The 13,093-nt window shown below is 52.2% G+C and overlaps 1 protein-coding gene across 6 annotated transcripts in view; it reads left to right on the top strand.

Annotated features, from left to right (window-relative positions):
- The window catches only part of CASZ1 (castor zinc finger 1), a 268,084-nt gene that overhangs the window by 135,614 nt on the left and 119,377 nt on the right, over positions 1-13,093 (top strand). For 3 of the 6 annotated variants that reach the window (XM_032775448.2, XM_032775450.2, XM_032775446.2), the window contains exon 1: positions 1,218-1,360. The exons of the other annotated variants lie outside the window; for them this stretch is intronic. In XM_032775448.2, coding sequence (XP_032631339.1) covers positions 1,312-1,360 — 49 coding nt within the window. In that variant the 5' untranslated portion in view covers positions 1,218-1,311. Of the gene's footprint in view, positions 1-1,217; positions 1,361-13,093 lie in introns of those variants that run through there. 6 annotated transcript variants of the gene reach the window in all.

The raw sequence follows: 13,093 nt of genomic DNA, 5'->3' as shown, positions 1-13,093 counted from the left end.
AGATTTACACCCATGTAACTGAGCTCAGACTGTGGCCCAATAGGTCCCAACTCTAGGGCGTGACAGAACCGTGTGCAGCCTTGAGGGGGCCAGTGCTGTGGAAGCATCGATCCACTGACGCCTGCCATATGTGTGAAGCAAGCCAGAGCGCAACACAAATGCAAAGTCATATTTCTGCATAATTTTTTCCTCCCCACTGGTGGGTTTTGTTCTCATTCAGAGAAACAATAAGTAACTCCCTCCCCCTCACCCCCATCCTAGGGAAGGAGTGGAGAAAAATACCCAACTCCTTTCCAAACCAAAAGCCCCCACAAAGCGATTGCATCTTACGTTCTCCTCTGCCGAGCGATCCCTAAATTAAATACTGTTTGCTCAGGGCTTTGAAGGGTCTAGGCTGTACTTTCCTCTCATCTGTACCCACGGGCCTACTTCAGACTAGGGGACGGATTCTGATCTCCTTTACACTGACGTGTATCTAGAGTAATTTAAAGCGTTGCCTCCAGCTGTACCAGGTCTGGTTTTGGCCCTTTGGAGCAGGTGTAATCCAGTGCAGAATTTGACCCAGGTCAGATCTTGATTTCAGTTACTGCAGTGTAAATCCAGAGTCAACTCCAGTGAAGTCAGTCGCTATTGCTAGTATCAACCAACTTTTATTTAACATAATCTTCCCTACAGGGTGCATCCCTTTGGCACAGCACTTTGCCCAGTTAAATCAGTCCAGGCGGTGGGGAAGAGACACATTGAGCCTTAAATCTCTATTCCTCAAGTCCTTGCCACTGAGCTCCCTGGCTGCTAGGGTTAGTTTCCCACAGGGGCTCGCATTCACTGGCCTTGTGTGTCTTTTCTTTCCTTTTTTCTTGGGGCCCCGAGTCCCGCCTCTCCGCCCGGGGAGCCAAAGGTTTGGGAAAGCAGCGAGCCAATAAGGCCGGCCCCTAGCAAGCAGCCCTGATAGGGTAACGCTGCTTGGCTGGGCTTTTTTTCAGAACTGCTCAGCTCGCTGTCTGGGAGCTGGTTCCCTCAGCATCTTCCCTGGGAGGCAGCAAGCAGAAGCTGGGGAAGGCACCCTGATCTTTCACCTGCCCTCTAGCCAGTAGGGAAGGCCAGGCACAAGGGTGTGGCCAAGCTCTGTCCTGCCAATCACCTTCACTTTTGACAGCCAGCCTTCTCCTCCCCCCCAGCCCCCCCTCCCACCAGTGAACTCTGCTGCCAAAGTGTTCTCGGGGAGGACCGTCAAAAGCAATGACATCAGTATTTTAAACCAACTTGTTATTCGGGGAGCAATCAGTTGCAATTAGGTATTAATTAAGTATTATGAAAGTTGATTATTTGAGTGAATTCGGCTTTCGTCTCTCCGACTATGGTAAGTACAGCACAATTGTTCTTTTCCTGTCCCTTGTTCTTTCAGTTTGCACACACACAAAAAGCCCCTTCTGTGCGTGTCTTTTCTTTTCCCTTTCATTCTTTCATTTGTTCTTTCTCGCCCGGTGCTGCTCTCTTTTTTTATTTTTATTTTCTTTTCCTCCCTCTGCCCGTGTCTCTTCTCTCGCTCTCTTTCCTGCGGGCGCGACCGATGGGGCTGGTTCGTCTATAAATAGTTTCTCTTTTAGTTTAATAAACTACCCAGCACAGCTGATCAGCTTTGGGTGGCCTGGGAGAGGGGGAGAGAGAGATTTTAATTTCTGTCTGTCTTTTTTTCCTGTTTTTGGGGAGAAGAAGAAACTTTTTTTATGTTCCCAAGCTGGTACTGGGAAAGTGGAAGGTGCCAGGGGTGTCTGTGTATGGAGGGGCGACATGTCACTCTGATGGGGGAGGGGTATCGTTTGGGGGGGTGGGGGGGTTCCCCCACTGGAGCTTCAGATGTTGTGTGGAAGCTTGTGAGAGTGTTACTGGAGCAGCTCAGAATCAGGGTGCCTGACCCCCAGGTACAGCTCAAGGTGGTGACTCTCAGACTCTTTCACTTTTCTTTCAGTTGTTTTACGGAAGTTCCTTCCCCCCCCCAACCCAGCCTCTGTCTCTAACCAGATGAAGTAAGGAGGTGGGGGGAGCTGGCTTCAAGAGGATCTCTCCCTCCCAGTAGATTTCAGATCCAGATCTGTTTGGGAGGCTGTCACTGAGAGAGACCCTGGGGTGAGAGAGGGGAGGAGGGACAGATAAATGGGGCAGAGAGAGAATGATACAGAGGGGGGGAAGTCTGTGGGGATTTTGAAATGATTCTGCATATGTATATATATTTGTCATATGAGTTGTTTTTTCTTTAGTTTTGTTACCTCCTTCTAAGCTCTGGCATCTTGTTGGTAAAGGTTGCTTGTCAGGTTTCTGTGCTGTCTAAATGAAAAGGAATTTAATTTATTTGGGACAAGGTAGTGTCAGATGAAGAGGATGCTTATTACATTTAATGAGTATTTTTTTTCACCTGGGCACATCTGGGATGGGTTTGTTTTTGTCCTTTCCATGCAAGGTGTGTAGGCTCTGGGAGGAGGGATGGCAGGCCCCCTTCTTCCTGGTTTTGGTTTCAGATTACAGGGCCCAGTATCAGGACTGGATGTGGTTTTGATAGTAGATTTTGTTGCCCAGTCTCTGGTTTTTAGTTCTGGTGTCGGTCCGGCAGGGTGTGAGGGGCTTTCTTGGCCTATTATCAGTCTGGGGCGTGGGTTGAGATTGAGAGATGCTACCTGGGTTGGGTGAGGTTTAGGGTTGTGATTTCACGGCCCAGTATCAGGCTGGGATGTGATTTCAGCATGGGAGTTGGTGGCAGGCTGGGTACGTTGTGTTGTCAGGCCTGGGGTAGGCTTTAGGCTTGGATTTCACAGCCTTGTCTAGGGGTTCAGTGCAGGCAAGTTTGGATTTTGTCAGGAATCACTCAGGCCCCATTTCCCACTATATGAGGTTCCAACACTTTGTCTTTTTTGACCCAGTCCTACTGGGAAAGTGAAACACCATCCTTCTCAATGATTTAACTCCACTCTCCCTTTGTTAAAAACTAAATGATGGCAGTGGGCCAAACCAGCTTGCACTGGTGATTCTGTCACTATTTGGATCATTATTGTAGTACATTTTTACAAGGGATAAGACAGTAATAAACTGGTTGATGATTGACTGGCCTGAACTTTAAACTCTGCTATTTTGCTTTAAAAGAATAAAGTTTTTTTTTTAATGATAGCAGGAATCAAAAAGAGCAGGAAGGATTCGCACACCTTGGTTTGAGATCTCGGTTGGCCCAGGCCTGGGAATATGGTGTTACCTTTCTTTAGTAGACCAAGGAGCTGGGAGGCTGAGTGGGCAGGGGCAGTGGTAAGGATGTGATGAATTTAAGGAGAGTGGATAATTTTAAAGAGAAATTAACAATGATTTCCACTCCCCGCCCCAATCCCCATATCCAGGAACTGTGGCAGCTCCTAGATTGGGGATTGAATTGTAGCTGTGCTAGGTGTTTTCAACCAGGGTTGGCCTAGTTTCAGGACCTCTCTCCATTTAAACTCCCCTTTCTGGAGAGGTAATGCCCCCTGCTGGCTGGAGCTATACCCTGTCAGCCAATCAGTGTCAAACGCTCCCTCACATGGAGAGTCACCCAGCTTCACCAGTAACCAGTGCTCAGTCACGCAAGTGTAACGCAGGCATGGGTTTCTCCGCGGTACTTGCAGGTAACACAGACCTTCCACACTCTGGTATGCGAGCCCAGGGTGCTGATAAACTATGGAAATCAGGATCTGGGAGATCTGTTTAGGTCAGCATTACAATCTACATGTGGGTGAACCCATCCACTGTGATCATGGGGCAAAGACCTTCCCCATGATCAGCACCTCTAACCATTATCTTCTTGAGATCTGGCTTACCTCCCTCAGTCATTGTGGCTTGAATTATCTCCAGTCCCTTAGGCCTTGCATCCCCAGGGCAGTACCTAAATGCCAGCTCATGACAGAGAGGGGGAAGTCAATGGGGACCCAGTGTATAAAGTATGGAGGCCTGGTCCTGCTAAGGGCTTTGTACACTGAGTTGCTGCATGTATGGGACCTCTAGGATCAGAAACTTCCATAGAAGTTAAAGGTAGGAAAGATCTCCCAGGCCAACTGATCCACCTGGGGCCAGGGTAGGATTATTCCCTACTTGGGATTGTTTAGGAATCTGCTTTTAAATATCCCAAGCAATTGGGCTCCCATCACTTTCCCTGGGACTCTTTCATCATCTGATCAACTGCACTCAGACTGGGGACAGGGAGCCTAGATACTTGGAGTGAGGAATTAATACTTAGATAGTTGATGCACCCAATTTTCCACTGGGGGATAATTTTGTATTTTCATTGTGTTAAAATGCTGTTTTCAAATGAACCTGGAAATATCCCCTGGGGTGGAGACACCACCCTTGTTGCTTCTAGAGGACAGCTGCTGGATTTTAAACAATATTTAGAACAAAAAAAAAAGTAGGGTGCGTATGTAAATGCAATGTACTGTATCCTTCCACTGTAAAGAAAAAATAAAAAATAAAAATAAAAAAAATAGTGCCTACTTCACAAATAGAGAAAACAGTGTGGAAGTGGGTGTGATCAATACAGATACTCAACCTGGGAGGGAGCAAGCATTTATTATGTAATTTTTTAACCTTTAGTCTCTCTTGTTATGGTTCCCTGAGCTGTTTGCCCTTCTCCCCTGTCTGCTTTCTACCCATATGGGGAAGGCCATACACATGGGGAACTTTTCTACAGTTTGTTTTGGTTTTGACCGGATGGGTAGAATTCTGCAGTAGGGCTCTCATGCTCTAGTCAGTTCTCAGCAGCCTCCCTGATAAACTCTCGCAGATTTTTCCATAATAGCTGGGCTGCACTTGTGTCTTGGGCCTACTTTTGACTCACTTTCTACCATCAGAAAGTAAATCTGGGCTGTGGAATGGCTGCCTGTTGAGGTTTCATACTCAAAAGCTGACAGAAAGTGCCTGGGAAGTATCAAGCTGGTGCAGAGAGCATGGCTTGGGACTTTGGAGAGAGGGGCAGTGTCTTTCCCCTCTTCTCTCCCACCTCCACCCCATTGCCTCTTTTCGTCCACAGGGATGTTCTGTTGTCTATATTTTTTTAGGGTGGTGGGTTTCCAACCGGGAGTCAGTTCACAGGAGTGCCATCATGGAAAAGGCCCAGCCTGTTGGTTGGCCAACCAGAAGATGGTTTGGGACAATCCATGTCCTGAGCGGCACTTTGCTAGCCAAAGAGAGGGCACAGGAGATTTTATTTGGGGAGGGAAGGGGCAGAACCCACCCCCCAGAGTCCCACATGGTACTATCCCCCTCGGTTTAACGCGGACTGGATCAATTTGGACGTCTTCAGCAATAAAAAATGCCAATGTCGTCCTAATTCACCAGGCCCCGAGATGACAGCAAATTTACATTTTTTAATTAAACTAGCAGCCAGTTTTTACGAGAGGGGGCTGGGTTATGCAAATCAAATGGTTGTGTACGAAAGATTAGGAGAGTTTGGGAATAAATTCCACAAATGCTAATAAAAAAAAAGAGAGAGAGAATGAGAGAGGGACATTGTTCCATTAGCCCCTTTTAGACTGATTTCCCTTGAGAGAAAGGGATGTGGGAGTGGGGGGCAGAAGGCTTTCAGAGACAGGTAAAATCCGTTTTGAGGATTGAAAGCCCCCTTCGGACCAGGACCCCGTTGCTCCCTGTTTCTTCTCCCAGAGCAGAATGGCGCATTGGGGTGGGGAGAGGCACCAGAGACAAGAGAAGCAACTTATTAGCTTCTAATTCTTACCATACAAGTTAGAAACACGAACTGGGAGCCATTGAGCTGCCAGAAACATCTGTCTTGGGTGACTGCGGCCAGGCCAGATGCACGAGAGGGCACTCTGTGGGGGGAGGATGGGGTGGCACTGTATAGCGCGAGGCCTGATCAGGTGAGGGAGTGGACCCTGGATGGGCAAAGGGCTAGGCCTGTTGGAAGGGGAGAATGAGACAGTACTTGATGGGCCATATGAGGAAGTGGGGCCTGGACAAGCACAGGACCAAGCTGAGTAGGAAAACTGGGGGCTAGATGCGTACAGGGCTTGACTAAGGAATTATGCAGACAAACAGGAACATACACTTGCTCCACACTGGATGGGTACAGGGCTGGGCAGCATGCTGCATGGGTACAGGGCTTGGCCAGACAGGTGCAGGGCTGGGCCAGCATGCTGGATGGGTGCAGGGCAAGGCAGGGATGCCGGCTGGCTGCAGGGCTGGGCCAGATGGGTACAGAGTTGGATTGTTTGGTACAGTGGGTGCTGGGTGGGTATGAACATATTGTTCCCTCCCACAAACTCCAAACCCTCTCTTCCTCCCTCCTTTGGGCTCATTGGTGCTGAGTCCATAAATAAGACTCTCACAGCTTCACCTGTCTCTCCCGCATCCCACTGGACCAGCACTGCCCTTCCTCCTATTTCTCAGGAGACTCCTTTTCCATCTGGACACACAGGTACTGGAAGTATCCCTGTCCCTCGGCCCATGGGGAGAGTGCTGACAGCACAGCAGCAGTGGGATCTGGTGGGGTTCTTCCTCTTCCAGATGCTTCTCTGACAGCCCCATTGAAATGTAAATGCGCAATTCATCTGGTTACAACATGTCGCTGCTTAAAGTTCATGAAGTCCTTTCCTAGGGGCGTTGGGGTTTCCCATCCTCATCTTCTGGCTGCGTTGGAGGTTCCCTGGTGATTTGGGGGCTGGGGTCCTGGCTCAGGTGAAAAACAAACATAAAATGTTCCTGAGGTGGGAAAGTGTTTGGAGCTTCCAGTCCTGGGGCAGTTTCAGGCTCAGAAGGAAAGCTGAGCAGCACATACAACCTGGTGAGCGAGCAGGAGGGGTAGGAAGGATGAGAAGGGGACAGGCATGGGAAGCACTAGGTGCAATTCGCCTGCTGGTCCAAGTGCCCACAGCACCGAGCACTCATTGGCCCAGTGTGGAATTTGGATCCCCCATTCCCAGTTTTGGATGTGAAATGATGATTCACCAGTGCCCTTCTGTGAATTGTGGGAGGGGTTGTTTCAGCAAAGCTTCTTGTGAAATGAAAAGTAAAGATCTCCACAGGTGTATCTGGGGGCAAGTGGAACTCACAGATGTGCACATACCCCCAGCCGTGCTGCACACATACGCACCTGCTCTGGACACACCTGCACAGTCTTTATGCACACACACCCAGCTGCACTGCACACACACCGCTTCTGGACACAATCCTCCACACTCTTTTGCACACACACCTACTCATGCTGTACACATGCACACACATCGGCTCCGGACACAGCATACACACTTTGCACACAGCCGCGCTGCACGCACACACACACACACATGCTCTGGATATGCTCCCTCTTACATGCTATTGTTCACTCACATGTGCTGTGCTGAGCCCTCTCTTCATTGATTCTGTTTCTGGAGGGGTTGGTGTCTCAGTGTTTTAGTTCTGTGTGTGTGTGAGTGGGGCTGGCATCAAAGCCCTGGACCCTGAAGGCATTTCTTTACCTATAGGACAGGCCCAGCATGGCCTGTTCCTCTGCACTTTTCTGTCTGGGCTAGTGTGCCTCAAGTCTGGCGTGATGGATAAAAGGAAGCTCAGCCTTCTGGGCACATTCGCTCCTTGGCCTCTGCCGAGGTTGCTACCAAGGGAAGTGGTAGTAGTGCTGGTGGCTTTTGTCATGTAGGCTCCTGAGCTGCCCTGAGACCAGAGACCTCTGAAGCTACCAAGGAGGGGTCTATGTCAGAGCCCTAGTTCTGGTCTTCGTCAGGATCATAAGGGTGTGCATGACGTTTGAGCGTCTGGGGCACCACCACAGATGTGAGCACAGGCTGGGGGAGAGATCTTTAAACCACCCAGGCGGCTGGCCTGTTAAATGCTTCACCACTGCAATTTACTTGTTCCAGTCAGTCCTGTTCTAAAGAAAGCAGGTAACCTTCCAGCCTAGGGTGAATGGGGATCGTTCAGCACAGCTGGCCCTGGAGGAGATTCAGAGCTAAGGAGCCCTGTACCCCCTTCCACCCCATCTCTGCTGCCAGCCAGTCTCATCTGCAGAGCATCAAGCACACACCAAGGCGGAGTGTCAAACTGCATGGGACAGGAGGAGGATGCGGGCGGGGAGGGTGTGCCTGCGCGATGGGGACCAATCTTGCTGACTACCAGAGCGGAGGCCAAGGGGCTGCTGGAATGAAGGGTCTCAGGAAAGAAGTCTGAGTATAGCAGAGGACCCTCTCCCCTGGTTATTTTGGATCTCTTCTGTTGGCTGGGGAAGGCTGTGTAACTGCATTGGTAACTGCATATGGTTGACTCCTCTGCAATCTTGTAAACTGAGGAGGGAGAAAGGCCTAGTGGTTAAGGTTTGTGGCTCAGGAGACCTGGGTTCTGTTCCTGGCTTGGGCCCATCACTTCCCTTCTCTCTGTGCCTCAGTTTCCCTGTTGATAATATGGGGATAACAACTTGCCACCTGTGCATCCCAGAGCCAGGCATGGCATTTCAGCGATGGGAATAAATGAATTAGGGCTATGGCCTATCCATGGGCAGAGTGCAGGGCTAGGGCCAGGAATGCTGCTTTCCCTAGGAAGAGCGGATCTTACTTCTGCCCCCCATCCCCACAATCTTCCTGCCTCCTTGGGTCCTCTCTGGGCTTCCTGTGTTCTGTTCCTGTTCCTTAGCATTCATGACTTCAGCAGACGGGTCTTTGGAAGGCCTGTGAGATCCTGGGACGAACGGGACAAAGTTCCAGTGGGTTGTGAATGATGTCACAGTACCTGTCAGTAAATGGAGGTGATTCCTGGGACAGCAGCCCCCCTGGCCTGGGATTCTCTGGGGAACAGCTGCTGGTGGCATAGGCAGGGCCAAGGGAAAACTAGGAAGTGGAATGTACAGCAGCTTCCCAACCTGGGAAACCATCAAAAGCCAGGCAGCGCCACTAGTCTTCATCTGGTATTTCCAGAAAAACCTGTCGGGATCTGGCATCCTAGGGCGGAATTTATGATGAAAAAATAAAATAATAATAATAAAAAAAAAAGTCCTGATCCCTTTGAGACCTGAGTCATAAATGCATCTTCTCATTAAAGCAGCTCCACCTTTCTGCAAGGCGTTTGCCAGCTTAGTGCCTGTGCACATCCACATGTTGGACTGACCCACCTGTGGGAGCTCTCACTTTCCTCACCAGGAGTCCTTAAGCATCAGAGCTCCTCTCTCTTGTGGTCCTATCAGTGCCCCTTTCTCTACTGAGAGCAGGCCTGGCTTCTCCAGATCCCGTGCCACCACTCTCTCCCAGCCTCTCTTCCTTGGGCTGTCTGTCATTTTGTGGGCACATGCATAGTGGTTTGGACACCTGCTACCCCAGTTCTGCTGTGTAATTCTGTGGGCACATGCCCAGCTTTTCGAGGACCGCCCCCGGCTCCAGGTCTGCTGTGTAATTCCTTGAGCACATGCCTGGTTCCCCTATCTCCTCAGGGTTGCCAACTTTCTAATCCCACAAAACCAAATACCTAGCTCTGCTCCTTCCCTGAGGCCATGCCCCCCTCCCCGAGACGTTGCCCCCCACTCACTACATTCCCCTTCCTTTGGTGCCTCGCTGTCCCCCACCCTCACTCACTTTCACTGGGCTGGGGCAGGTGGTTGGGGTGTGGGAGGGGGTGAGGGCTCTGGGATGGGGCCAGAAATGGGTTCAGGGTGCGGGAGGGGGCTTCGGTCTGGGGCAGGGGGTTGGGATGCGGGAGCAGGTGAGGGCTCCGGCAGTGGGTGCAAGCTCTGGGGTGGGGCTGGGGATGAGGGGTCAGGATGTGGGAGGGGGCTGCGGGTTGAGGCAGGGGACTGGGGTGCAGGGGGGCTCCAGGCTGGGGGGGTGAGGCAGAAGTGTTCAGGGTATTGGAGGGGGCTCTGGGCTGGGGCGGGGGTTGGAGTGCAGGGGGATGAGGGCTCTGTCTGGGGGTGTAGGCTCTGGAGTGGGGCTGAGGATGAGGGTTTTGGGGTGCAGGAGGGAGCTCCTGGTTTGGAGGGGACTCAGAGCTGGAGCAGGGGGTTGGGGTACAGGGGTGGTGAGGGCTCCGTCTGGGAGTTCAGGCTCTTGAGTGGGGCCAGGGATGAGGAATTTGGGGTGCAGCAGGGGACTTTGAGTTGGGGAGGGCTCAGGGCTGGGGCAGGAGGTTGAGACGCGGTGTTGGGGTGCAGAATTACCTGCAGCCCCTCCCATTCAGCGGGGGTGGGGAGGAGCTAAGTTAGGCTTCCTGCTTGTCCTGGCATCATGGCCCGCAATACACACTGAAAGCGGCTGGCAGATTCAACTCTTAGGCAGAGGTACGGCGGGCGGCTCTGCACCACGCTGCTCTTGTCCTTAGGCACTCCCTCCTGCCAGCTCCCGTTGGCCCCAGTTCCTGGGCAGTGGGAGTGCGGACCCGGTGCTTGGGGTGGAGAAGCGCATGGAGCCCCATGGCCCCATTACCTAGGAGCCGGATCTGCTGGCTGCTTCCTGGGTGCAGCGCAGTGCCACACCAGGTAGGGACTAACCTGCCTTAGCGCCACAGCACCACCACCTGGACTTTTAATGGCCTGGTCGACAGTGCTGACTGGAGCCACCAGGGTCCCTTTTCGACTGGGAGTTCTGGTAGAAAACCGGGCACCTAGTCACCCTACTCCTCTTCCTGCTGGATAGTTCGGTGGGAGTTCAGGGTGTTTTGTAGTTGTTTGAAGCTCCCCTTCCCATGCGTGTTTCAAAGTGACACCCTGCACAGCAGGCAGAGGAGGAAGGAAGCCGCTCCTGGAGTAATTACTGTGTCTGTGTGTCCTGAAGGCGAGAGCAGCTGTTCTTGCGGAGCAACCAGGGTGGAAGGGAGTTGGGGGGCGTGGAGAGGGGCTGGTTTGGTCTTTCAGTTGAATATTTTTTAATGGAAATACAGTCAGGCTGGATCCTTTCTGATCCCTTTGCGGAACTCAGCAAGGGCTCAGGGGTCTAGGCCCCTCCAGAGCAGGGATAACACTGCTTTGCTCTCGCTTGCTGGCTGCCACTCTGTACCTCTCCTTCCTGCCTTCTTATTCTCTCCCGCCCTTCTCACTTGCCTCTGTTCTTCTCACCCTTTTCCTTTCATGGGCTTGCTCTCTCCTTTCCCCTTCTCTCTCTTTCACTCACTATTTCCGTCAGTCTCTTTCCCACACTCTTCCTTGTTCTTCCTGTCATTCTCTCTCTCCTTTCCCTTTGTTCTGATTCTTTCACTCGCTTTCCCTTTCACTCTTCCCCTCCATTTCTGTCTTTCACTTCCCCACCCCTTACTGTGGCTGAGTTCAGATGAGCAAATGCCTCCCAGTTAGAGGATTTTATGAGTTCTGTGATTTTCCCACCTAACTACTGAAATATCACTCAAATTGATACAAAGAGGTGGGCCAGTCAAACTTTTCCTTTCTGTAAACCATGTGCCTGTTTAAGAGAAACCACCAGCCCAAACACCCTGAGCAATTGTCTCCTCATCACCACTGCTGCGGGCTTGCGAGTGTCTGATGATGTTTTTTCTGTTACTGTGAGTCTGTTCTCTGCAGACTCTTGGCTCCTGGGAGCTCCAGGTCTGGGACAGGTAGGGGCGGGATGTAGATTTTGGCAGGATCCCAACCTCTTTGGAGGACGGTTTGTGACATCACTTGTTTGATTTTGTTTGCTTTGTTTTATTTTCAAGAGCATTTTGTGTTGAAAAATTTGCAGCCTTTGCGCTGGCGATTGGTGGTGGGAGCTCAGAACCAGATCTAGCTTCCTACGCTCCAGCTGAGGCCAGTGAGGGGATGGTGGAGATGATAGAAATTCCTGCCTACTCCTAGCCCTTCTGGGGTGGACTAATGCTGGCCTGGAGTGGGGGTGATGCTTTGGGGAAAAGTTCTGGTTAGGCCTGGAAGCCAGCATGTGGCTGCGGAGGAGCCTTGGTTGGATTTCCTGTAACCTGCTAAATGTTGCTAGGCTGAGAGAGCTGAGCCCCTTGTGCTGGGAAGGTCTGTTGGGACTGACTTTAGGATATCCCTGGCTTGTTGGGGTTAGGGGTTGGGTCATACTTAGAGCTGCCAGTATGACTGAGGCTAGGTCTAGGTCTGCAGAACTGAACGGGGGAAGGGGGTAAAATGGGGCCACCTCTCCCCCCAGCACTCCCTAGGCGTAGAACTGTGCAGAGGAGACACCCGTTTGGGGGCACTCGGACCCCTGTGGCCTTGGGGAAAGAGCCTGCAGGTTGCAGCCAGCCAGAGAGTGAGGCTCCCACAGCAGTGCAGGAGCCATTTCAGCAGGGACCGTGAGATGCTGATGATGGTATCAGTATTTCCCATGGTTCTGATGGCTGTTCCTGGAGTGGTGCTTAATGGCGGTGGACTCCAACCCTCTCTGACTCCCTCCCTCATGACCTCTTCACCTCAGCCCCACTTGTTCCTCACACTCTCCCTTTTCCCCCTGTCCTAGCCTCTCTTCCTCCTTGCCTTCCTTTGCTGTTTAGCTGATCCCCCCCACAGCTAACCAAACACCATGGCACTAGCACGGTGATGGCAGCTGTTACGGTGTTCCCTCTGCTTGTGTGTTACTCCCACCCCACCCAGGGCCGGCTCCAGGCCACAGCGCGCCAAGCGCGTGCTTGGGGCGGCACCCCGCGGGGGGCACTCTGCCGGTTGCTGGGAGGGCGGCCGGTGGCTCTGGTGCAGCTGCCGCAGGCGTGGCTGCGGACGGTCTGCTGCTCCCGCGGCTCCGGTGGACCTCCCACAGACACGCCTGCGGCAGCTCCACCGGAGCCACGGGACCATCGGACCCTCTGCAGAAATGCCTGTGGCAGCTCCACCAGAGCCGCAGGACCAGCGGACCGTCTGCAGAAACGCCTGCGGGAGGTCCACCGGAGCCGCGGGACCAGCGAGCAGCAGAGCGCCCCCCGCAGCGTGCCGCCACGCTTGGGGTGGCGAAATTGCTAGAGCCGGCCCTGACCCCACCCCTGTGGTTGTCGTATCAGTTAGACTGTGCACTCCTTGGGGCAGGGGCTGTCTCTTACTCTGCCTGTGCAGCACCCAGCACAGTCGTCTCGGATCTCGGACAGGCCACAGGCATACCCGTAATAAACATTAATAATAATAATGGGGTTCAGGTCAGAGCAATGGTCA

The sequence above is a fragment of the Chelonoidis abingdonii genome, chromosome 23 (assembly GCF_003597395.2).
Source record: "Chelonoidis abingdonii isolate Lonesome George chromosome 23, CheloAbing_2.0, whole genome shotgun sequence".
In the NCBI taxonomy this organism is placed as follows: domain Eukaryota; kingdom Metazoa; phylum Chordata; order Testudines; family Testudinidae; genus Chelonoidis; species Chelonoidis abingdonii.
Note: the sequence above shows the minus strand (reverse complement) of the source record. Positions and strands in the feature narration are given on the sequence as shown.